This window comes from Lingula anatina, chromosome 8 (assembly GCF_051362555.1).
Source record: "Lingula anatina isolate TDL-2025a chromosome 8, LinAna3.0, whole genome shotgun sequence".
Taxonomy (NCBI): Eukaryota; Metazoa; Brachiopoda; class Lingulata; order Lingulida; family Lingulidae; genus Lingula; species Lingula anatina.
The window spans coordinates 15,758,244-15,780,632 of NC_141774.1; the positions used below are offsets into that span (position 1 = coordinate 15,758,244).

The window sequence follows — 22,389 nt, forward strand, 5'->3', positions numbered from 1 at the left end:
TACTATGCTATATTATAGTCCTTGTACAAATATAGTATACCTATTTTGACCTTTGCATTGATTTTCAATCCAACCCTTTACTACACTTTGGTTTTTCTTTTCAAGGCGGACTTCAAATTCCATACTTTAAAAACATGCGTCCTAGGTCGAGCTGGGTATCTGCTGTTGTGATACACAGAGATGGGTCCCAGAATGCCGTAATCCTGTACGAGTGCTTTTCCATCTTCATCAACGGTGATGAAGTCTCAGCGTCTGTAGTAGTCCAGAACCCCTTGGGCGAGCAGCAGACTCTGTCTGTCTCAGTTACTGTACGTTTATTTAAATATTTTATTTATTGAATTGTGTTATATGTTTTTGTTGTTCCTTTTACAATTTTAATCATTTAATTAGCAAAGTTGTAATTATATGTAATGCAGACGCGATCTTTTCAACTTTGTCACGGTTGGGACTTTACAATCTCAGACCAGGAGTCATAATTTCATGGGAGTACATTTATTTCAGTTAGTCACTGGTAGCGCAAAAAAAGCATTATGAACACCATCAAAACATTGCGTACACGCATATATTAAACAATAAATAATTAGGTAAATAAAGAGATGATTAAACCTCCTAGGTAAATCACTGATTTAGTAATTAATAGAAAACTGTGCATTAGTACGGTGTGTATTATTTCAGGCACCACCAGCTGGATATGCACTCGTGATCTTGAGATGGGACGGTAAAGTCTTAACTCTTACCCTAATTGACGATGGCATCGTGTACCAGGACTCTGCTCAAGTACTAGAAGGTAAATAAGCTTTAACAATTCAGTTATAACTCAAAAGTGATATCTAATTAATTAGTGAAGCTGCTCAAATACTAAGAAATTGCTCATAATAACAATACTAATAATAATAATAATAATAAATATTTTCTGCTCTGTGGGTATGCTGCTAACGAAGCCTCATATATGTCATACACCCCATTCTCATAGATTAGATCGACCTACATTGGATCGACCTAACTCCCTGGGGGTTCACGCTAAATAGCTGTCAGCCGGGCGGACACGAAAGTTAATTACCCCTTAAAGCTTGTAGTAGGCGGGGACGGACACTTAAGGGGGGTTATCTGACAGTAATCTAGTGAGACTCCCCGCGGTGATAGATCGATCTAAAAGTTGTGAGAACAGAGCCATATACGTTTCAACATGTTATTTCAGATCCCGACAACGATTTTATATGGTCTATCGTTTGTTTACCACAACAACCTCTAATGGTCGGTTACGTGCCATCAGATTACAACAAGCCAGGTCTCCCAGGAAGCTATTCTGGCAACATTTGTCTGGTGAGTATACACTAGTACTGGCAATTAAGTCACTTTTAGACCCTTAATTGGTTTTGCTAAGGAATGGCGGGTGTAGGGTAGAAACGTAGATCAAAACTTTCCGCGGGCGAATCGAGATAAAATACAACAGTGACGAGTTTTTTTATTTATTTATTATTATTTTTATTATTTTATTTGTATATTCTTCAAAGGTTAAAGGGTAACATCTCTTCATATGTGATGTGACTCGCATTATTACAATAAATGCATGTACTTTAAAAAAATAAACTATGAACTATTGTCGAAACTGATTCATTAATTGTTGGAAGGTATTGCGCATTGCGTTATCAGGAAAATATTTGTTTTTTTTTTTTTTTTTTTTTGCAACAACGAACAATTCCTGAAAGGAGTTTGATAATTTGCACAAACCCAACTAAAGCCGATGAATAAATCCAAATATAAACAGTAGGATATGCACATGTTTACTTTTATTTAACATGTATTTATTTGTTTTCAGCTCTACTTTACCGACAAATTGTATGATAATGATGATGATGTAGAGGCCGATATCCTCCTTGATTACATTGGACCGCAGTGGTAATTATTGGTGGCTATCGGCGATGACGACAGACCCTAGCAAAGCGAGAAGCGGTGATAATCTCGTTCCGCGGAAAGAACATCTATTTATAATAGGACTCATAAGTTCCAATGATGATTTTTAATAATCGGATGTAGAACTGGATTCCTGAAAAAAACGCGGTCGTGTTTGACACGTTTCTTGTTGCTGGAAAGATCTTTTCAATTATGATGTCTTAACTTTTGAACTTAGTACAATAGACATAACAGCCTGTGTTAAACGCAGATTGTGAATAAACTTTAGAAGCATTTCAAAATGTATTTTGAATTGTTTATTGTTTATTAATTATTTTTGTGCAGTGTGTGTTTAAGAGATAGAGGGAGAAAGAGAGAAAAAACAGAGAGTGAGAGAAAAATCTAGTTGTTTAAAAAATTGCTCGTTTCCATCAATTTCCTTTTCATGTATTCAATACGTGTGTGTGTGTGTGTGTGTTTGAGGGAGAGAGAGAGAGAGAGAGAGAGAGAGGTTGGCTTTGTTCGGCGGCACCCACCCCAGTAGATTCAGAACCAATTTGTTTTTGTTGATGTCGTCTAATAGGGGAAATTCCAGTCATCCAATGAATATTTCAGATATTTCATCCAGCTTTTCCACTGCCAATACAATACTTTGTTTTCTCGTAAAAGTACAAAATTATTTCTAATTGGATATGTGAAGAAGTGGAAAAACAGAATTAAGAATTGCGAACAGTTAATGTACGTAAATAGAAAACCTGTATGTACACTCTAAACAATATTATAAAATTCGTCATCCACAAGCTGCAGGAACGGTCTTCTTTATTAATACACTGATGCTGAAAATTTTGTACACTTTTATTTATAATTATTTTTTTCAATTTTCGCAAAATTCGCACAGTAGCTGTGTGCGTTTTATGGTGTAACCCTGTAGTTTTTACTTGCAGACTTTGCCATATAATACCCTGTTCCTGAAGACCCTGCCATATCTTACGCCGTGCTTTGTTCCTGCAATAACATTTCAATTTTTTCATCCAACTTTTCCACTGCCATCTCCATATCTCGCTTTTCCGTAAAATTACCACCCATTTCTAAGATGAAATAAAACAAATGTGAACAAAACAGCAATGTTCTGTGATAGATAACGCAACCTAAACTCAAACTGATACTGAAAACTAATAATAATTACACCATGCCTTGCATCTCCTGGTCACCTGCAGACTATGACATGAGCGATAACTATTTGTCAAATTGAGTAAAATATACCTATGGCTATAGCACTTACACGTCTGGGTTTGCCATATGAAACACATTTTAAGGCCATCTTAGATTTTAAAATGGCAATTGAAAGATCGAGTATTAATTACATCTAAATACAAAAACGATCAGGTTTCCCTGGCCCGTTAGTTGAAACTGTGAACATACGAGGGTTGATTGATAAGTAATGAGCCTCGTGTGGAAGGGGTTAAGCAGGGATATCCCTTTTCAGCCCTTCTATTCTCTGACTATTTAAAGGTGTGTAGCCGAAGTTTGGTGTAATTTGGTTAGTTTATGTCGACGAGGTAGCACTCTCAAATAAGCAAGGCAAGTGACTTTTGCAAAATGCCCCTGCTCACAAGTCTGTCGTTGCCATGGCTGCAATCAACGAGTGTGGCTTTGAACTGATAGAACATCCACCTTATTCGCCTGATCTTGCTCCCTCTGACTATTATCTATTTCCCAAATTGAAAAAGGCCATTTCAGGTACTCACTTTGTGTCAGATGATGACGTCATACGTGAAGTGGAGGGGTTTCTGAACGGCCAAGAGAAGGGCTTCTATAAAAGTGGCATAGAGGCTCTCAAAACTCGCTGGCAAAAGTGTATAGATACTCAAGGAGACTATGTTGAAAAATAAAGAAAAATACTTGTAAAATGTGTACCCCTTCTATATGAGGCTCACTACTCATCAATCAACCCCCGTATCGCTTCTCACCCCATACCTAAACAAGAAGCAATGTTTCAAATTTCTGTTGAAAAATGACGAGCTTGAGGCTGTGAATATTATTGGGCTTTCATATGAGAAAAGACGTTGATTAATTAATCACGCAAACGAAGTAAAAAAAACAACAATGTACAGAATTTGCTTACAATGAATGGGACAGGGATTGTCATTGGAACAGCTGATGTTCCTCCCTCCAGCCGTTCACCGGTGATTTCAGAGGGGGTTTTAGCATAAAAGACCAAAATTCACTTGAATTTAGTGAATACTCAATGCATTTTACCTTTTTACTTTAAATAAATTAGCTTGGAATATTTATCATACCCTTTATTGATGTTTTCCTTTTACTTTTAAATTAATCTTTCTATCTATCTATCAGTTGATGTAGGCCTATTCAGAATAAATCAAATAATCTTCATAACTTGACATGTCAATATGTCTTTTTCCAACCCCTGTTTGTAAGCACACATAAAACCAGCTAAGTTGTTAATTAAAATGAGGAGTTACTCAAGGGCCACTTGAAACGAGCCTAGCTGTAATATTGCACAAGCACTTGCCTCCCCTGCCCCAAGCTTTGCGTGCATAAACCCCACAGCAATGTGGGAGCTCAAGTTAGCAACTTAAAGAAAGTTATCGGATAAAAGGCAACCAGAATCATGCCTCTAGGTAATTGCTCCTATTTATGGCTTGCCAAAGCCAGTAACAAAATCTTCCTCATCAAGACCTGTAAGTTAAGAGACTTATCGCTGTACAGCTAAATTATAATCTTTTCTGTTCAGGTATTAAAAGTGAATTATCTTTGAAGACCCAACATATCAATTCACAACGTAATAATAAATTATTAGCGCAAAGTTTGGATTCTATAACAAAAGAATTAAGAACGTTTTAAATGAATCAACCAATAAGGAGGTACTTGTAGAGATTCCATACACATTTAAATTGCGCTCTTCTTTTTAGGGCGTATGATAATTACACAATAAACAACTGGCCAGACTTGTGCATTTATAATAAGCGTCAAAAATTTGAATTATAGCATAATAAATTCAATATGTAATATAGAACACACAATTTCACATTTGTTTAGTGAAATCTGCCTGTCGCAATACATTTCGTTTGAGCACGCATTTTCATATTTAATATATCATCAATTAATACTGCAGTGTGTACTGTATAACGAGGTTAGTAATGATTTACGGGGAAAAAAATAACTGATTCACGTATTTTAATTTTCTCTACATGAACATTTTAGGGCATAACATTTAAGATATGATATGATTTTTAAACACCATTGACTCCTGATTGTTCATCTGCTAGTATATGCCCAAATGAAAAAGATATTTTTGGAAGATACTGTATTAATTACTTTGGAATTAACGACTGGAAGTGGTGTCAACCGCCCTTGTTTGTCTTTTGACAGCCATAGAGACATCATCAGCGATTGAATAACGCGCATAAATATTGTGAATATTAACATTCTTCTTACTTGAATAAGTCGGAGAGGAGGATAAAAGAGTTGAGACGCCCCGTGTCACACTGCTTCCTGACCGTGGACGGGTTCACAGCTGAAAGTTAAGGAGGAATAGTTGGTGTAGTCAACTTGAGGTGTCGACCAGAATGTTATCTATTTTGAGGTTTACACTCTATTTCTTAAGATGCAAGTGAATGGGGAGTTGAAGGAGTTAAGGGGGTTAAGTCGATACTGTCCTCTACTGGTTAGGAACCGGTGTGCGGGAACATTTATATAGCCTGGACAATATGTCCTCACTAGTAAAGAAAGAGACAATTAACATGGTCTGATATCATTTGAGTTGGTATTCAGTTCATTACGAGGATGAAAAAGAGAGTGATGAATACTGCAAATTTAATGCATAACTTTGACAGCCTTTCACATGATCTTTTTAGTATGAGTACATGTATACGATATTTAAATACTTTGATTGCTGAATAAAATCAAATAAAATTCGTTTTCTGAGAAGACAGGAAAACCATTAAATAATAAATGACATTGTTTTCAGATCACAATGAAGATCATATTCGTGTGCCTGGCGCAGGTGGGCGCCACATACGCTCAACCTAATTTATCGAGAGGTAAATTTTGGGGAACTAGCTGGCAAAAGCCGTTTTCGCTTAAAAATTGATCATCAAAACGAGCAGAACGCTTTTTCATGCTACCAAGTAATATTATAATACAGTCAATGAAGCTATATATATATATATATATATATATATATATATATATATATATATATATATATATATATATATATACAGACTTGACATTTAATATGGAATATTTCAATTTTGAGGGTACGCCTAGGTAGAAATGCGTTCTTTTTTCAAAAAACTGCGATCTCATATAAGGCATGTGAATGGAAAAGTGTGTAGTCAGGTGTGTCGCTTCCAATTAACAGAATACCAGGTTTGTTACGCTGCTGCATTATGTAATATGCAGTAATTTAATTGGGTAGTGCTCCTTTGGGCAGGTCAAAGCTTGGCTTTGGCAAAGCATGCTTCTGTCAAAAAAGTATCCATATGTCGGCAACTACTGCATAGAAGAATTTGAAATTTTGCATGCAAGTGGTCGGTTTTACAGTGTGTAAAATGAGTTATGCAGTGCTTTACAAATTTGTTAATCTGTGGCAAAATGGCGCGAAAAAGAAAGACATTGCCAGACAGTTAATTGCGCCAAACGAAACGGTCCATACAGTTTTATAGTGTAATGCCCAGACTGATGTACCTACATAGAGGCCACACCCAATGTATTAAAATCTTACCACCAGAGTAAAGGACCCACTGATTTTCAGGATATGGTGTTGCAACTAAACAAAAACCACCCAGTCCGTTCAGAATGAGGGGTAAATTGCCACCAAAACGCATTTTTCAAGGCCCTTAGCGAACACCAAACTGGTTTTAGCAGGTTAGAATACCAGACGACCTCCGAGGAACCTACTGTAAACAGCAAAACATCGTTGTATGTTTCTCTAATGAATTGGGGACCCTGACCGTTTCTGGGATGAACAATAAAACCTCGTGGCTTTCTTTATTGAGGTCAGATTTCACCTGTACCGCTCAACTAATCAAAACAGAGTTTACAGACATCCAGAAGAGGCCAACGACGAAGTGTGTGCCGCGTTTAAAGTGACTTAGGTCATTAACAGCGTCAGTATTTGAAGTGGATACCACATTGGTGCCAAAACACCAATGGGAGTCATCGACGAAAACCTGAACCAGATTAAATAAAGGAATAATCTGGGAACCACTTGACTATCATTTGATAGGGGGCACCCTAGGAACAATTTTAGGTTGTACGGTGAGATTGCCGGTTCACATAGAGCACTTTTAATAACAGATTACTTAGAGAACCAAGGGAATGAACAGCTACCTTGGTCATCAAAACCGCCATATTTGAACCACGTAGACAATATGTGGGTAGGCCATCACTCGCCAAATGAATGGCCTACATGTCCTACAACAAAACTGGACCAAATTGGACAGATTTTGACCCATCCCTGGAATGTTATTCCAGATTTAACTCTAAAAACCTATCCCTAGGAATGCCTTGCCAATTGAGAGCACTGGAAGCAGCCAGAAGAGGTCAGACGTAACAGCGACTGTTACTGTGACTAGACACTGACATGAGGGTCCTTTGTGGAGCGTGTAACTCTTTTACAGACAATAATTTGGAAAATATGGAGATCCAAAATATCTCTTTAAAGGTTGTCGTATGAAGTAGAAAAGACAATGTGTTTTTGTTTGCTTCTCTGGCGAATTCTATTAATGAACTGATGTCACAATGACATCAAAGAGATAATTAAAAGTTATTAGAACACGATTTTAATCCTTATTTTCATTTATCAGACAGCAAAATAGGTAAAAACTGATGAAAAATGATTTGGAAAAAAAATATTCCATATTAAATGTCAAGTCTGTATATATATATATATATATATATATATATATATATATATATATATATATATATATATATATATATATATATATACTTTTTTTTTTTTTTTTTTTTTTAATTTCCAGAGGAAGCCGAGAAACGATGCCTGGTTGACAAACCGGACGTCTCACAAGGTGTCGCCTACGTCACAGATCTCGATTGCGCATTTTACTGGCAGTGCGACTTCGCTAACGTCCTCCTGAAAAATGTCACCCTAAAACAATGCGCTATCGGATCGTTATGGGCATCCTTGGCATATGTAGGAACCCCACCAGCACCGGGCCAGGAACCCGTGTCAACTGTGAGAATCAGCCCGATCCTGAATGTCGAGCGAAGTACCTCCCCCTTGGGACGAAACCACAGTGCCCCTTGCGTATGTATCACTTTGTGCTATATGTTTATATCACAAAGAGAAATGGTTTCTACTGAAACCGACTGGTGTCATATTTAAAAAAAAATATCTCGTAATTTTGAGGTAGTATTTTGAAGTTTCGAGATATTTTTTTAACATGACACCATTCGGCTTCCGTAGGTTTCACTGGTTCCACATAGTGAATTTTCTGGTTATTCTCTCTGCAGGCCATTTGCTATGGAGGAATTAATAGCAAAAATATGGATATGGATTTTTATGATATTCAATTACGAAACAATTTTTTTTATAGATTTTGACACATATCTTTTCATTTGATTATTATTACATTTACCTTGGTGGTGATCCCTGCTCGGGGTGATTGATCCATATTATATTATATCATATTATATTATATTATATTACAACGGTATATATTATATTATATTATATTATATTATATTATATTATATTATATTATATTATATTATATTATATTAGATCCAACAGATCCACCTACTACAACAGAAGCAAAACCGCCTCTTGGAAAGAGTAAGTTTATGTCATTTCATTAAATTGCTTATTAGTCAATCTGAGAATTAATTCGTTCAATTAGTTAAATAGCCATACAATGGGCATTAATTTGAAAACACTTTATCACTGTGACGTACAATGACGTCACATACGGTTTTAAGTGGAGGAGATTAGATCATATCTGTTTGATATATATATATTGGTATTATACATGTTCATTAACGGTGGCTGCATTTATTTCAGACAATTGTACTGGCTATGGTTTGGGGTTCCAAGAAATTCTAGGAGAAGAAAGCAAAGTATGGTACCTAAACGCAAATCAAACATACGACTGTGGACATCTTATCTTTTACTTTGACCCATTAGTATGTGATTGCGCCGCGGCAGGAAAGTTAAATGGATATGTATTATTACGGATACATAAATCGATAAAGGATAGTGTTATCAATATTTGTGATACTTACTTAACAACTTTTTAGGAAAACTTTAAGAAACAACAAAGGATCTAGAATGGTTTTCATTACACTATGCTGCAGGTCTCTAGATAAAGCACAAACGTCAACTTCTGCTAACGGAGCAGAATGTTGTTATCGGAGTTGCATCATGGTTATGGCATCTCCAGTTATTCGCAAATAATGACGAAATTTTGAGGATAGTCACTTCATTAAAATGGAAAAAATGCAAAAAATGCAAAAAATGTGATAAACCTGAGCACACTGCCACCTATAATTCCATGTGTCGTTTGTCCCTTCCCGAGAAATATTGAACTGCAGCAATTTTGTAATTATGTGTGAATACAGACTTTGATATGCAGGCATGTTTCTTCATTATGACATTCTGTCCTTCAACCACTTCAATATAATAGAACTAACATATAAGCAGGTGACCATATAATGTTTGGCGGCAATATATATTGGAATTTTCAGATATGTCCCTATTTCTGAAGGTACTCAGAATACTATTATCATAATTGTACAAAATCCCAATAAATCAATAAAAAGAGGAAGCGCTAGTTAGCAGTCTGAAGAGTTTACCTTCGGTTAATTGCTGTTTTACTACAGTATTATGTCTAAACTAGTAACAAACCCTTCCTTATCAAAAATCTAGTTTAAAAAACTCAACGTTGTGCATTTACAGTTCACTACAGAGTTCACTATATTGTTCATACGTTTAAAAATAATATCTTCAAAGACCTGGAGTATCAATTTGTTCGTGCAAACTCTGGATTCTATCAAAAGAATTAAGAGCGTTTAAATGAATCAAACAATACAGATAACGTGATTTCTCAGGCTCAAATATTCCGTAACCACCGATGATAGAGTCATTAAAATTGATGTATATTATTTGAAAGAAATACAGAAACGACCAGGTCTCTCAAAATCGAAATACTAACCTTATTGAGCACTTGCGGCATGGGTTGGGTCACATGGTGTACAGGAGAACAAATCAACCCTCTAAATGGTCTGGACTGACTCTGTTAAGCTTCCAAGACAGAACGGGACGATTAAACTAAAAACAGATCCGTGGCTGTTTTTATACTTATACATCGCCGCTTGCATAAGATAATGTTGGTAAGCGGCAGTTAACACGATGTATGACACCTTTCTTGGAAAGAGTCCCGTGCAAATTTATTAGGTGCAGACTTGGTGAGTTGGGTGGAGTCTTTTCAGTTTTACTGACATTTTTACATTTATGGAAATTGCTGTGGTGCATTACATTGAGCTTAGGCGTGCATATTCAAAATCTGAATAGATGATAGAAATGAGGAAATCTGTGATGCGGTGCATTTTTTGTAAGTCATGTAAGATATGGCTTCGGAATAAATGTTACAATTTTCAGATTTCATCTTATTATTTCCAAACCAAAAACAAATTAAGGATGGGACAATTATTGAACTAGTAAAAATTATAAGAAGCACTTTGAATAAATGCAAATTTAAGCCTGATATTGTCTAACTAGGTATCTATCCTTTAAAAGAGCGACGAGTAATGCTGTATGTTATTGTATATGGTTAACAAAAATGTCATTGTGTATATTTGGCACAGCCCCCCTCAGCTCTCTCTCTTTCTCTCTCTCTCTCTCTCACACACACACACACACAAACACACACACACACAATCTCACAAACACACACACACACACCTCTTTCTCTCCATCCTCATTCCTCTATTTTCTTTTTGCGCAAACACACGTGTGCCCCCGCACACATGCATCTCTCTCTCTCTCTCTCTCTCTCTCTCTCTCTCTCTCTCTCTCTCTGTATATCTCGTTCACACACGCGCGCACACACACATGCACGCAAGCTGCTCAATTTAAGGAGGGCGTGTGCGTGTACCGGGTACTCTTAGACAGGTTCCATGCAAATTTAAATCGCCATGTACTTTTCACAGATTGGGCGTTATCGTGGATTTACACAATAATCAACTGAAGAGGTAATGCTTAATTCATGTGCCTAAAAATAATATAATGTCAAAAAACTGAATTATATCATAATAAATGTCATTCATAAAGCAAAATATCCTGTTGCCTCGCCCTTATGCAATATGCAATGAAAAAATTCAAATTTGGTTTATGAAGTCTGCCTGTCGCAAGTACATTAAGTACAAGTAAGTGTTTTCAATTCTATTATTTCATAAAATATGTACTGCAAGGCGGATAAACCGTTGCAGAAATTTATGTTCACATCATTGCGGGTAAAGTCAACGTTTCACTAATAAACATCTTTATTTTCTCTATGTGAAAAAAAACTTTAAAAAACATGTAATGAGCTCGATTTAATATAAATTCATATTGTTTGAGATATAATTTCATACAATTAAAAGGATGACACTACTGACACCTGTTTGTTAGCCATAATTTAAAATTATTAGCACATTATTCAAAAAACCGCATTAATTTTTGAGAAATTAACAATTGAAATCGGTGTCAGCCGTCCATGTTTGTCTTATGACAGCCATAGAGACATCATCAACGATTGAATAACGCGCATAAATATTGTGAATATTAACATTCGTCTAACTTGAAAAAGTCGGAGAGGAGGATAAAAGAGGTGAGACGCCCCGTTAGACTGTCACACTGCTTCCTGACCGTGGACGGGTTCACAGCTGAAAGGTAAGGAGGAATAGTTAGACCAGACAACTTGAGGCCTCCGCCAGTGCCGTATCCTTACTTTTTAAATGTAATTAAAACATTATTGGATGGAGAGCTGGAGGAGAAAAGGGGAATAAGGATAATGTTTATGTTGTCTAACTAGTAATGAAATAAAAAAAATAACAAGAGTTGATTTCATGTAAAAACGTATAAATTTCAGTACACAATCAATTATGTTGTTTAAATAATGAATGCTGCAAATTTAAGGTAACAATTTGGTGGGGTTTATTTTTCCTTTTAATCTTCTGAGTGTGAGTACGATATGTCTAATAAGCTTAATGAATGGGAGATTGTTTAGATACTTACGTTTTTAGTTTTCAGAACAGGTTAAACATGTTATATTAAGAGTGATGAGACTTTCTTGGTTAACCATTGATTAACTACTTTACATAAGTTTTTTTTTTTTTTTTTTTTTTTTTTTTTTTTTTTTTTTTTTTTTTTTTTTTTAGAAATCTGCCCGCTTTGTAAGTAACTGTTTTTAAAAACAGAAATAAATTGAAGTTGTGTCTGTTTGTTTACTTTCAGTGAAAATAAAACCATGTCTAACTGAAACAATTCTATTTGTTTTCAGATCACAATGAAGATCATACTAGTGTGCCTAGCTCTGCTCGGCGCTACTTATGCTTATGAACATTTACCAATTGGTAAGTTTTAAAGATCCAGTGAATATTATGATCGATCCAAACCTGGCCAGTTACTGCTTTGAAAGCTGACTCTCTCTTTTTTTTTTTTTTTTTTTTGGATGAAATGCTCAAGGCTCTCAATGTTTGATCATGATCATGAGAAGTACACAGTTGTATTCCAGAATTACAATATTTACAATGTTTGTTTTAATACTGATAAATAAATTACAACATTTACAATGTTTCTTTTAATACTGATAAATGAATATAAAAATGTAAATTAACATGACCCATGTTTTTTTTAAGATGAAGTCAAGCAACGATGCCTTATTGACAAACCGGACGTGTCACAAGGTGTCGCCTACGTCTCGGACTCTGACTGTGCCTTTTACTGGCAGTGTGACTTCGCCTACACCGTACTGAAGAATGTCACCCTCAAAAAGTGTCCCATCGGAACGATGTGGGCCAAGATCGGGGTTTTAGCAAACCCACCATTACCGGGTGAGGAACCCGTCGTTTGTGTCAACTGCGCCCAGCAGCCGGATCATGAATGTCATGTACAGTACCCGTACGGGTCCAAACAGTGTCCAAATGGTATGTACAGTATCACCTTCAAGAGCTTTTATGTCTTTATTTGTCTTATTATTATTTTAATATTTATTTATTTCATTTTGGGGAAAAAAGATAATATTATTGTGATAAAGTTCTTAAGATAAGCAGAGAGTTAAAAGGAAAATTAATTGATTACGCTATTCAGCTTGATCCGAGTTTCTTAATACAGACTTGACATTTAATATGGAATATTTTTTTTCTAAGTCATTTTTCATCAGTTTTTTCCTATTTTGCTGACTGATAAATGAAAATAAGGATTAAAATCGTGTTTTAATAACTCTAAATTATCTCTTTGATGTCATGCTGACATCAGCTCATTGGTTGAATTCGACAGTGAGGCAAACAGAAATGCATTGCCTATTCTATGTCATACAACATCCATTAAATGAGATATTTTGGATCTCTATATTTTCCAAATTATTGTCTGTAAAAGAGTTATACGCTACACAATGGACCTTCATGTCAGTGTGTAGTCATAGTAACGGTCGCTGTTACGCCTGGCCTCTTCTGTCTGTTACCAGCGCTCTCAAGCGGCAAGGCATTCCTTGGGAAAAGTTTTTAGAGTTCAATCTGGAATATTATTCCAGGAATCGGTCCAAAATTGTCCAATTTGGTCCAGTTTTGATGTAGGGCATGTAAGCAGTTGATTCGGCGAGTAATGGCTTACCCACATATTGTCTATGCGGTTCAAATGTGGCGATTTTGATGACCAGGGTAGCTGCTCATTCCCTAGGTTCTGTAAGTTATCTGCTATTAAAAGTGCTCTGTGTGAACCGGCAATCTGACCGTGCAACCTAAAATTTTTCCTAAGGTGCCCCCTATCAAATGATAGTCAAGTGGTTCCCGGATTATTCCTTTATTTGATCTGGTTCAGGTTTTCGTCAATGACTACCATTGGTGTTTTGGCACCAATGTGGTATCCACTCCAAATACTGACGCTGTCAATGACCCGTGTCACTTTACAAGCGGTACATGCTTCGTCGTAGGCCTCTTCTGAATGTCTGTAAACTCTGTTTTGACTAGCTTGGAGGTACAGGTGAAATCTGACCTCAATAAAGAAAGCCACGCGGTTTCAGTGTTCTACCCAGAAACGGTCATGGCCCCCAATTCATTGGAGAAACAGACGACGATGTTTTGCTGTTTACAGTGGGTACCTCGCAGGTCGTCTAGTATTCTAACCTGCTAAAACCAGTTTGGTGTTCGTTAAGGGCCTGGAAAAATGCATTTTAGGGCAATTTACCCCTGGTTCTGAACAGACTGGGTGGCTTTTGTTTAGTTGCAGCAGCGTATCCCGAAAGACAGTGCGTCCTGTACCCTGGAGATAAGATTTCGATGCATTGGGTGTGACCTCTGTGTAGTTACATCAGTCTGGGCATTACTTTATAAAACTGTGCGGACCGTTCCGTTTGGCGCTGTAATCTGTCTGGTAATGTCTGTCTTTTTCGCGCCATTCTGCCACAAATTTACAAATTTGTAAAGCACTCCTTAGCTCATTTTACGCACTGCAAAATTGACCGCTTGCATGCAAAATTTCAAATTCTTCTATGGGATAGTTGCCGACATACGGATACTTTTTTGACAGAACCAAGATTTGCCTATTCCAAGCATTGACCAGCCCAAAGGAACACTACCCAATTAAATCACCGCATATTACATAATGTAGCAGCGCAACCGACATGCAAGTCAGTTAATTGGTAGCGGCACACCTGACTACACACTTCTCCATTCACAAATCTTATATGAGATCGGAGTTTTTTTAAAAAAGAACGAATTTTTACCTAGGCATACCTTCGAAACTGAAATATTCCATATTAAATGTCAAGTCTGTAGTTTTGATACATATATCATTAAATATATGATTATTATTACATTTTGCCTTCGTGGAGGTTCGTGCTCTTGGGACGCGATTTTCTTATATTATATTATATTATATTATATTATATTATATTATATTATATTATATTATATTATATTTCAGACACAACACCTGCACCTACTACAACGGAAAAACCACGACCTCTTGGAGATAGTAAGTTTATGTTGTTAAGTCAACTCATGAAATAATCAGGATCTTATTTGACCATTTTGCAGGTATTACTTATTAAAACTCAAATGATTTTCTTTTATCTGATTGATATTTCAGGCAGAGGAGTAATCTATTTTCATGGGTACATGTACCTTTACAGATCTGGTCTCAACTAAAAAAACTTACGTGTATTTCAAAGCATTAAACTGATACTCACGACCGAAATCATTAAAGTAGTGTTTGATCATTATGCGGCATCTTTTCGACTCTTGGTTCCGACTTGGCGGGAACTGCAACACCTCTGCCATCTGTCGGTCTAACTAATGCGTTACTTATGAAGATTTAATTTCTTATGTTAAAATTATTCCAGAGATTTGTAGACTTGAGCCTCAGAATTTGGTGTTCCAAGAAATCGTAGGAGAAATAAGCGAAGTTTGGTATTGGGGAGCGAATGAAACATTCAGCTGTGGACATCTCATCTTTAATTTTACGAAATGTGAATGCCAGGCTGCACGTGAGTTTTTTGGAATATGTTTTTCAACGAGTGCGCTCGATTACTGCTTTCCGTTTAAATGATGTATTAAGGAAACAACAACAGTGACCGGTTGTATTTTTACACCAGAGATTCAAAATCACAAATAGGCCTACCTTATAACTTCTGACAACGAAGTAGGTTGTTGATATCGGAATTGAATTATAAGCATGGCATTTCCAGTTATTCGTAACGCAAATTTCAGGAAAGTCACTTAATTTGGAAGGCAAAGAGTGGTTATAATTTCATCTGAATTCAAGTTTCCTTATATTTTAGAATGGTTCTAATTATTATTTCGCAGTCCGAAAATTGCCCTTGATTTGATTTCTTGTTCAATTTAAAATGCAATGTGCATCATTTCCCCACCTCTTCCTCGGGTAATTCATGACAAATGCAGTGGTTCTGGGTTGTATAAAGATTGATGTGAGATTTCAATATATTTATTTTGGACATCCGCACAGTGCTTTTATAAAATTATATTTCTGCTATTATTTCAGCTGAATTCCCACTTTGGTGGCCATTTGTTGTGAAAAAAAATCTTATTGTGTTGCGTTGGAGAAATTGCTTTGAATCGCTCTCTTGTTTAGTTTGAATTAAACTCTGCGTCATTTGTTCGGATGATTAATAGCTGAAGAAGTGATTTGAAGGTATATAAAGATTGATGTGTGATTTCATAAAAAAATTGGTCATTTTCTCCAGGTTTTCATATGTATTATTTCTACTATCATTTCAGCTGAGTTTCCAGCTCGGTGGAATTTTAATGTGAACTTGAACTCGGACAACAACAGACTTTACGCCGCCAACGAACCAGTGGGCACAGTAGGTTTGTCGGTAATAGAGCCAGGATGCGCCGAGTTTAATGGATCAGGTATGGGGATGTCTTCTTTGTTAATCTTTCTAGATTGGATTTTATGAACACAATAATAAAATGCAAATCATTTATGTATTTATTTATTTATTCAAAATACGTTTTACTTTAATTTGTTTATTATATTGTAAGGCCTTAGCATGAATTATCAATACGATTAAAATACTACAGTTTGTAATGATCTCTTATTTTCAAGGCGGACTTCAAATTCCATACTTTAAGAACATGCGTCCTAGGACAAGCTGGGTAACTGCTGTTGTCTTCAACAGAGATCCGCTACAGAACGCTGTTATCCTTTACGAGTGCATTACCATCTTTATATATGATGATGGTACAATCATGGCGTCTGTAGTAGTCCAGAACCCCGAGGGAGTGAAGCAGCCCCTGACTGTCTCAGTTACGGTATGTTAATTCAGATATCTCACTTTTTGAATTGTATGTTATATGCTCGTTGGTACATTATAATTTTTATTGTTTTATTTGCCATGCACCGCTTCTTTGTACATTGTTCAGTAACACTCAATAACTGTTAGAGAGATCGGACATTTCGTCAACAGCATCTCTTTGACTTGGGCGTGACTTAAAAAGTCCGGGTCATATCCTTAAAACAGTACATTGTACTATCTCCCTGTTTAGTTTATCTATTCATTTTGTCAGTGCTATGTGAACTCTGTTGAGTAAACGTAAATACGCATGGATTGAACAATGAATGAATAAATATTTTTAAAACTATTTAATAGGTAAACGATTGAATAGTTAATTAAAAGAAAACTACACAATGCGTACTAAGAATTTTGTGTTATTCCAGGTACCAGATCCTGGATATATCATCGTGATCTTGATATGGGACGGCAAGACCTTAACCCTCACTGTATACCAAGGAATCAATGTGTACCAGGACTCTGCTACGGTACCAGATGGTATGCATGTCTTAATTATTGAGTCTTATCTTAGATGTGATTTCATGTTATTACATTGCATAGTTACTAATATATTAAAGGATTGTTATTTTTATAATACAATAAATCTAACAAACAACAACAAGACTACTAAACAATCATCGCTCTACTGCATTTAGCTGACATACATGTATTTTAATTGTAATCTTCAAATAATTGTACGTCTCTTTCTAATGGTACTTCATTGTTAATTATAATGTAAATGGTTTGATGAAAAAATTATGATAATGGATTAGCAGTAAGGGAAATATTAAGTTATTCACTTTGTGTTTTTGAAAAGAAACATTGTAACTCCAGTGAAGCAAATGTCAAATGGTGATAAAATTACGTATGACATGTACATGTAGCCTAGGACTAAAGGACAAAATTTACCAGTTTTCAATTAATTTATGTTCGTATATTTAGAACATATATGTACATATATGCTGCTAACAAAGCCTCACATTTATCAAAACTTACGCTTCAACTTATTATTTCAGATCCCGACAACGATTACATATGGTCACTCGTTTGTTTACCAGCACAGCCGCTATTCGTGGGTCACGTGCCGTGGCCGTTCGACGATGATCCAGCTATCCTCGGAAGCTATTCTGGCAATATTTGTTTGGTGAATATATACATCTTCTACATAGTCAATTGCAGATCCGTGTTTTTTCTAAAGTGAGGGGGGGGGGGGGGGCACACAGATAAAAGTGTCTCCGAGTAATGCAAGAGACATATGTAAAAGCAGTAGACCAGGGGGGCTTTATTATTATATGTAGGCCTACCAGTATGGCCCAGGTTTGAAGACATTTTTTTGTGTGTGTGTGTGTGTGTGTGTTTGTGTTTTGCTGTTCACAGTTTCTTTAGTTTATTTTGCCACGGAGAAATACCCTCGAAATTTAAGCCCTTTAAGCTGGAAGGCGTCCTTTTTTTTTTTTTTTTTTTTTTTTTTTTGACCCGTAGTACGGCCCTGTTTGAGAGTAAAAAACGACTTAAAGTGCCGACAACTGGCCAATCATTGAGCATTCAATCTGCAACCAAAACGATGCTTATGCCTCCTTTCTACGATCACAGCGATGCTACTTTCATGGTCGCACAAAGGACGCAGAAAAGACGCCGTCCAGTGTAAAGGGTGTTTAAAGAGGAGCGATTAATTGGCACGTCGCCAAATACGGTATGTCTGCTGAGAAAAGAAATCCAAAGTTAAGGGACTATTAAAGGCACATATATGTGTTCTTTTTAACTTTTATTCATCTATTTTCAGCTCTACTTTACCGACAAATTGTATGATAACGCTGATGCTGCCAAGGCCGACGTCCTCCTTGATTACGTTGGACCACCTGTTTAATAACTGGTGGATATCAATAATGTCAACAGACCCCCAGCAAAGCAAGAAACGGCGATAACCTTGTTCTGCTAAGACAACATCTAATAATAGGACTCATAAGTTTCAATGATGATTTTTGATAATCGGATGTAGAACGTGATTCCTGACAAAACGAGGGCGTGTTTGAAACGTTTCTTGTTGCTGAAAAGATCTTGATTTTACGATGACGACCTCTTAACTTTTGAACGTAATGTTCGTAGTACAATAGACTTAACGTCCTGTGTTAATCACAGATATTGAGAATAAACTTTAGAAGCAATTGAAATATTGTTTGTGTTTTGACTTTTGTGCAGTGTGTGTTGAGAGAGAGAGAGATGAATTGTGTGTTTCAAACTAGCTTGTGCGTTTTGATTAATTTCTTTGTTCAGTAAACAATGAGTGTGCGTCTGTTTGGCTGTGTGAGAAAATGAATTGGTATATTCAGCGGCACTTAAATACTGAACCAATTGCGAAGTCAAGATGCCGACTAAAAGGGATAATTTCTAGTTCAATAAAAATTTAAAATATTTTATCCAACTTTTCCAGTGTTGAAAATGTTATGGTAAATGGCCCCATTATAGAGCTACGTATTTACGGAGTGAAAAATTAAAAGAAAAAACAATGGTCAATAGGTTTCAGCATCGCTGAGGTCTATGATCGTGACATATTTAACTGCAAGCTCACTTCATTTTCAAGTGGTGACTTCAGGGGTGACTACAGGCTGCATCATGACAACGCACTTGCTTCCAGTTCCCGTTTATGATTGATTTGTTGCAAAAGCGCAATGTTCTTATAATGGAACAACCATCTTTCACCTTGACACTATAACCCTATTGAACACTTGAAGGATGATTTGGAGTGCGCGATGCAGAAAAGGATCCACCTCCTAATAATCTGTTCAGTTCTTCTGGAAAAATTAGACAATACCCCACAAAACAGACCTGAAACCCTACAAGTGATAACTGCTGAATGCTGTAGACGCACACGCTAACAGACATGTGACTTTCAAATAACGCAAGCTTAGCTAATTGTGTAGACATTTGATACCATTCAGTGATGTCTTTGAAACTGTATCGCCAGCTTTCACTCCCAGTATATAAAATATGAATATCCTCAGCATTTTGGTCTTACTTTACCGCAAGTCATGTTACAGGTGTTAGATTCTTACAAAAAATAAATAAATAAAATTTTTTACGAACATTTTACTAAATTTAATTCATAGTCAACGTCATTCAGTCCAACCCTCCAAGCTCGTCTTCCAGGGTATCTTCAACCTCGTGAACAGTTTTCAGCAACAGGACACACCCACTTTACATGTCACTAATATTAATATGACTTTGAAGAAGTGTAGTTCTCTTTTCTTATTAATGTATTCTTAATGTTTTGTTCTTTTTTTTTTAACCACATTGGCAACTGTTTGTTAGTCGAAGTGATGTAAATCGTCATGAAGTCAAATGTTTTACATCAGTTATCATCGATGTTATCTATACTATGAAGTCTACTGTTATAATTTCCCATTGTTATTTATGCAATGAAGTCCAGCTTGCGGAAATATCGTCCTATATTATCAGGTTATACACGGTATATGGTTGTGGCCATATAAACTCCTGTGAATACTATACATGTATGTTCACTGTTCATTTTTTATATCTCCGTCAATCCATTCCAGCAACAGAACAGAACAATATACAGTACTGTATTGTATATTGTACAATATACAATATACAGAACAAAATACAGTAACGGTTCAGTGGCGGATTTAGACCCCCTTCCTCCCCCCCCCCCCTTTCAATTTCTGGACAAAAAACACACCAATGGTCCCCTCTTGAAATTAGAATTTTGTCTAGTTGAATTATAGTTCCAAACCGTACCAAATGGCACCTTTCGACCTCTAAAATACCATTTTTTTTTCAACACCAACAATTGGGCGGGGGGGGGGTCGGATTCGCATCCGCGGACCCCACTCTTCAAATAACCCTGGATCTGCCGCCGCGGTTGTCGCAAATTCTTTAATATAGACGGCAATTAAAATCCACTATAACCAGAAAAACGCGTTCTTTCAGTGATGCACAATAGATGGTTAGAGTTGTAAACTCTGTGTGATAAACCTGAGCACACTGCCACCTATAATTCCATGTGCCGTTTGTCCCTTACCAAGAAATATTGAATTGCAGCAATTTTGTAATTATGTGTGAATACAGACTTGGATATGCAGTCATGTTTCTTCATTATGACATTCTGTCCTTCAATATAAATCACCATTAAAACATATAAAAGCACTAACCTATAAGCAGGTGACCATTTAACATTTGGCGGCAATATATGTTAGAATTTTCAGACATGTCCCTATTTCTTAAGGTACTCAGAATACTATTTTTCATGATTGTGCAAAATTCCATGCTTACAGTAAAAAGAGGAAGCGCTAGTTAGCAGTCTGAAGAGTTAACCTTCGGTTAATTGCTGTTTTTACTATTATGTCTAAACTAGTAACAAACCCTTCCTTATCAAAAACCTAGTTTAAAACACTCAACGTTGTGCATTTGCAGGTAGACCTGGAGTATCAATTCTCTATAAACGAATTTGTTCGCGCAAGCTTTGGATTCTATGAAAAGAATTAAGAGCGTTTAAATGAATCAAACAATTCAGATAACGTGATTTCTCAGGTTCAAATATTCCGTAACCACCGAAGATAGAGTCATTAAAATTGGTGAATATTATTTGAAAGAAATACAGAAACGATCAGGTTTCTCAAAATCGAAATACTAACCTATTGAGCACTTGTGGCAATGGTTGGGACGCATGGCGCTGAGAAGAACGAATCAACCCTGGTAATGGTCTGGACTGACTCTGTCAAACTTCTCAGGCAGAACGGGACGATTAAACTCAAGGCAGATTCGTGGCCGTTTTTATACTTATACAGCGCCGCTTGCATAAGATAATTGCGGCAATTGGCAGTAAACACGATGTATGACACCTTTCTTGGAAAGAGTCCGATGCAAATTTATCAGGTGCACGCTTGGTGAATTGGGTGGCGTCTTTTCAGTTTTACTGACATTTTTACATTTATGGAAATTGCTGTGGTGCTTAACATTGAGCTTAGGTGTGCATATTCAAAATTTGAATAGATGATAGAAATAAGGAAATCTGTGATCTGGTACATTTTTTGTAAGCCATGTTAAATAGGAATAAATGTTACAGTTTTCAGCTTTCATCTTATGATTTCAAAATTAAAATTATAAAAATAAAAACGAAATTAAGGATGTGACAATTATTAACCGAGTGTAAATTATGTCAAGCACTTTAAATAAATGCACATTTAAGACTGATATTGTCTAACTGGGTAGCTAAACATTAAATAGAGCCACGAGTAATGATGTGTGCTATTCTATATGGTGAACAAAGAATGGCAATGTGTATATTTGACACAGTTTAGGATGTTCTACCCCCCCCCCTCAGCTCTCCCTTTCTCTTTCTCTCTCTCCTCTTTCTTTCTCTCTCTTTTTTTTTTCACAAACACACACGCACGCCCGCATGCATGCACCTCTCTCTCTTTCTCTGTATCTCTTTCAC

General features: G+C 36.3%; 2 protein-coding genes and 1 long non-coding RNA gene across 11 annotated transcripts in view; 2 read left to right on the plus strand and 1 right to left on the minus strand.

Annotated features, from left to right (window-relative positions):
• LOC106176611 (uncharacterized) overlaps positions 1-21,703 on the minus strand; it is a 36,860-nt gene extending 15,157 nt beyond the window's left edge. The window contains exons 1-2 of one of the 6 annotated variants that reach the window (XR_001239775.2): positions 10,095-10,249; positions 5,353-5,431 (exon numbers count right to left, since the gene is read on the minus strand). This is a non-coding gene — a long non-coding RNA (uncharacterized LOC106176611). Of the gene's footprint in view, positions 1-5,352; positions 5,432-10,094; positions 10,250-21,586 lie in introns of those variants that run through there. The other 5 variants (XR_001239773.2, XR_015330782.1, XR_015330781.1 and 2 more) reach the window with 5 other exon arrangements.
• LOC106176607 (uncharacterized) overlaps positions 1-22,389 on the plus strand; it is a 33,183-nt gene that overhangs the window by 3,482 nt on the left and 7,312 nt on the right. Inside the window, exons 6-10 of one of the 3 annotated variants that reach the window (XM_086993938.1) lie at positions 16,378-16,512; positions 16,709-16,914; positions 17,321-17,432; positions 17,951-18,078; positions 18,718-18,822. In XM_086993938.1, coding sequence (XP_086850064.1) covers positions 16,378-16,512; positions 16,709-16,914; positions 17,321-17,432; positions 17,951-18,078; positions 18,718-18,801 — 665 coding nt within the window. In that variant the 3' untranslated portion in view covers positions 18,802-18,822. Of the gene's footprint in view, positions 1-105; positions 309-675; positions 788-1,198; positions 1,324-1,819; positions 2,200-16,377; positions 16,513-16,708; positions 16,915-17,320; positions 17,433-17,950; positions 18,079-18,717; positions 19,106-22,389 lie in introns of those variants that run through there. The other 2 variants (XM_086993937.1, XM_013559071.3) reach the window with 2 other exon arrangements.
• On the plus strand, positions 5,756-9,713 carry LOC106176612 (uncharacterized). Of its 2 annotated transcripts, XM_086993950.1 has the most exons (4): positions 5,756-5,957; positions 7,905-8,191; positions 8,669-8,719; positions 8,945-9,713. In XM_086993950.1, exons 1-4 carry the CDS (start codon positions 5,891-5,893, stop codon positions 8,984-8,986), a joined length of 447 nt encoding a protein of 148 aa, XP_086850076.1. In that variant the 5' UTR covers positions 5,756-5,890; the 3' UTR covers positions 8,987-9,713. The 2 variants fall into 2 exon arrangements, with proteins under 2 accessions (XP_086850076.1, XP_086850077.1); XM_086993951.1 differs by lacking the exon at positions 8,669-8,719.

Excerpts from the sequence above, each read along its gene's own strand:
- LOC106176612 (XM_086993950.1), top strand. The coding sequence starts at position 5,891 with ATGAAGATCATATTCGTGTGCCTGGCGCAGGTGGGCGCCACATACGCT. Across the intron at positions 8,192-8,668 it reads GAAACCACAGTGCCCCTTGC|ATCCAACAGATCCACCTACT; the intron begins GTATGTATCACT and ends ATATTATATTAG. Across the intron at positions 8,720-8,944 it reads AAAACCGCCTCTTGGAAAGA|ACAATTGTACTGGCTATGGT; the intron begins GTAAGTTTATGT and ends CATTTATTTCAG.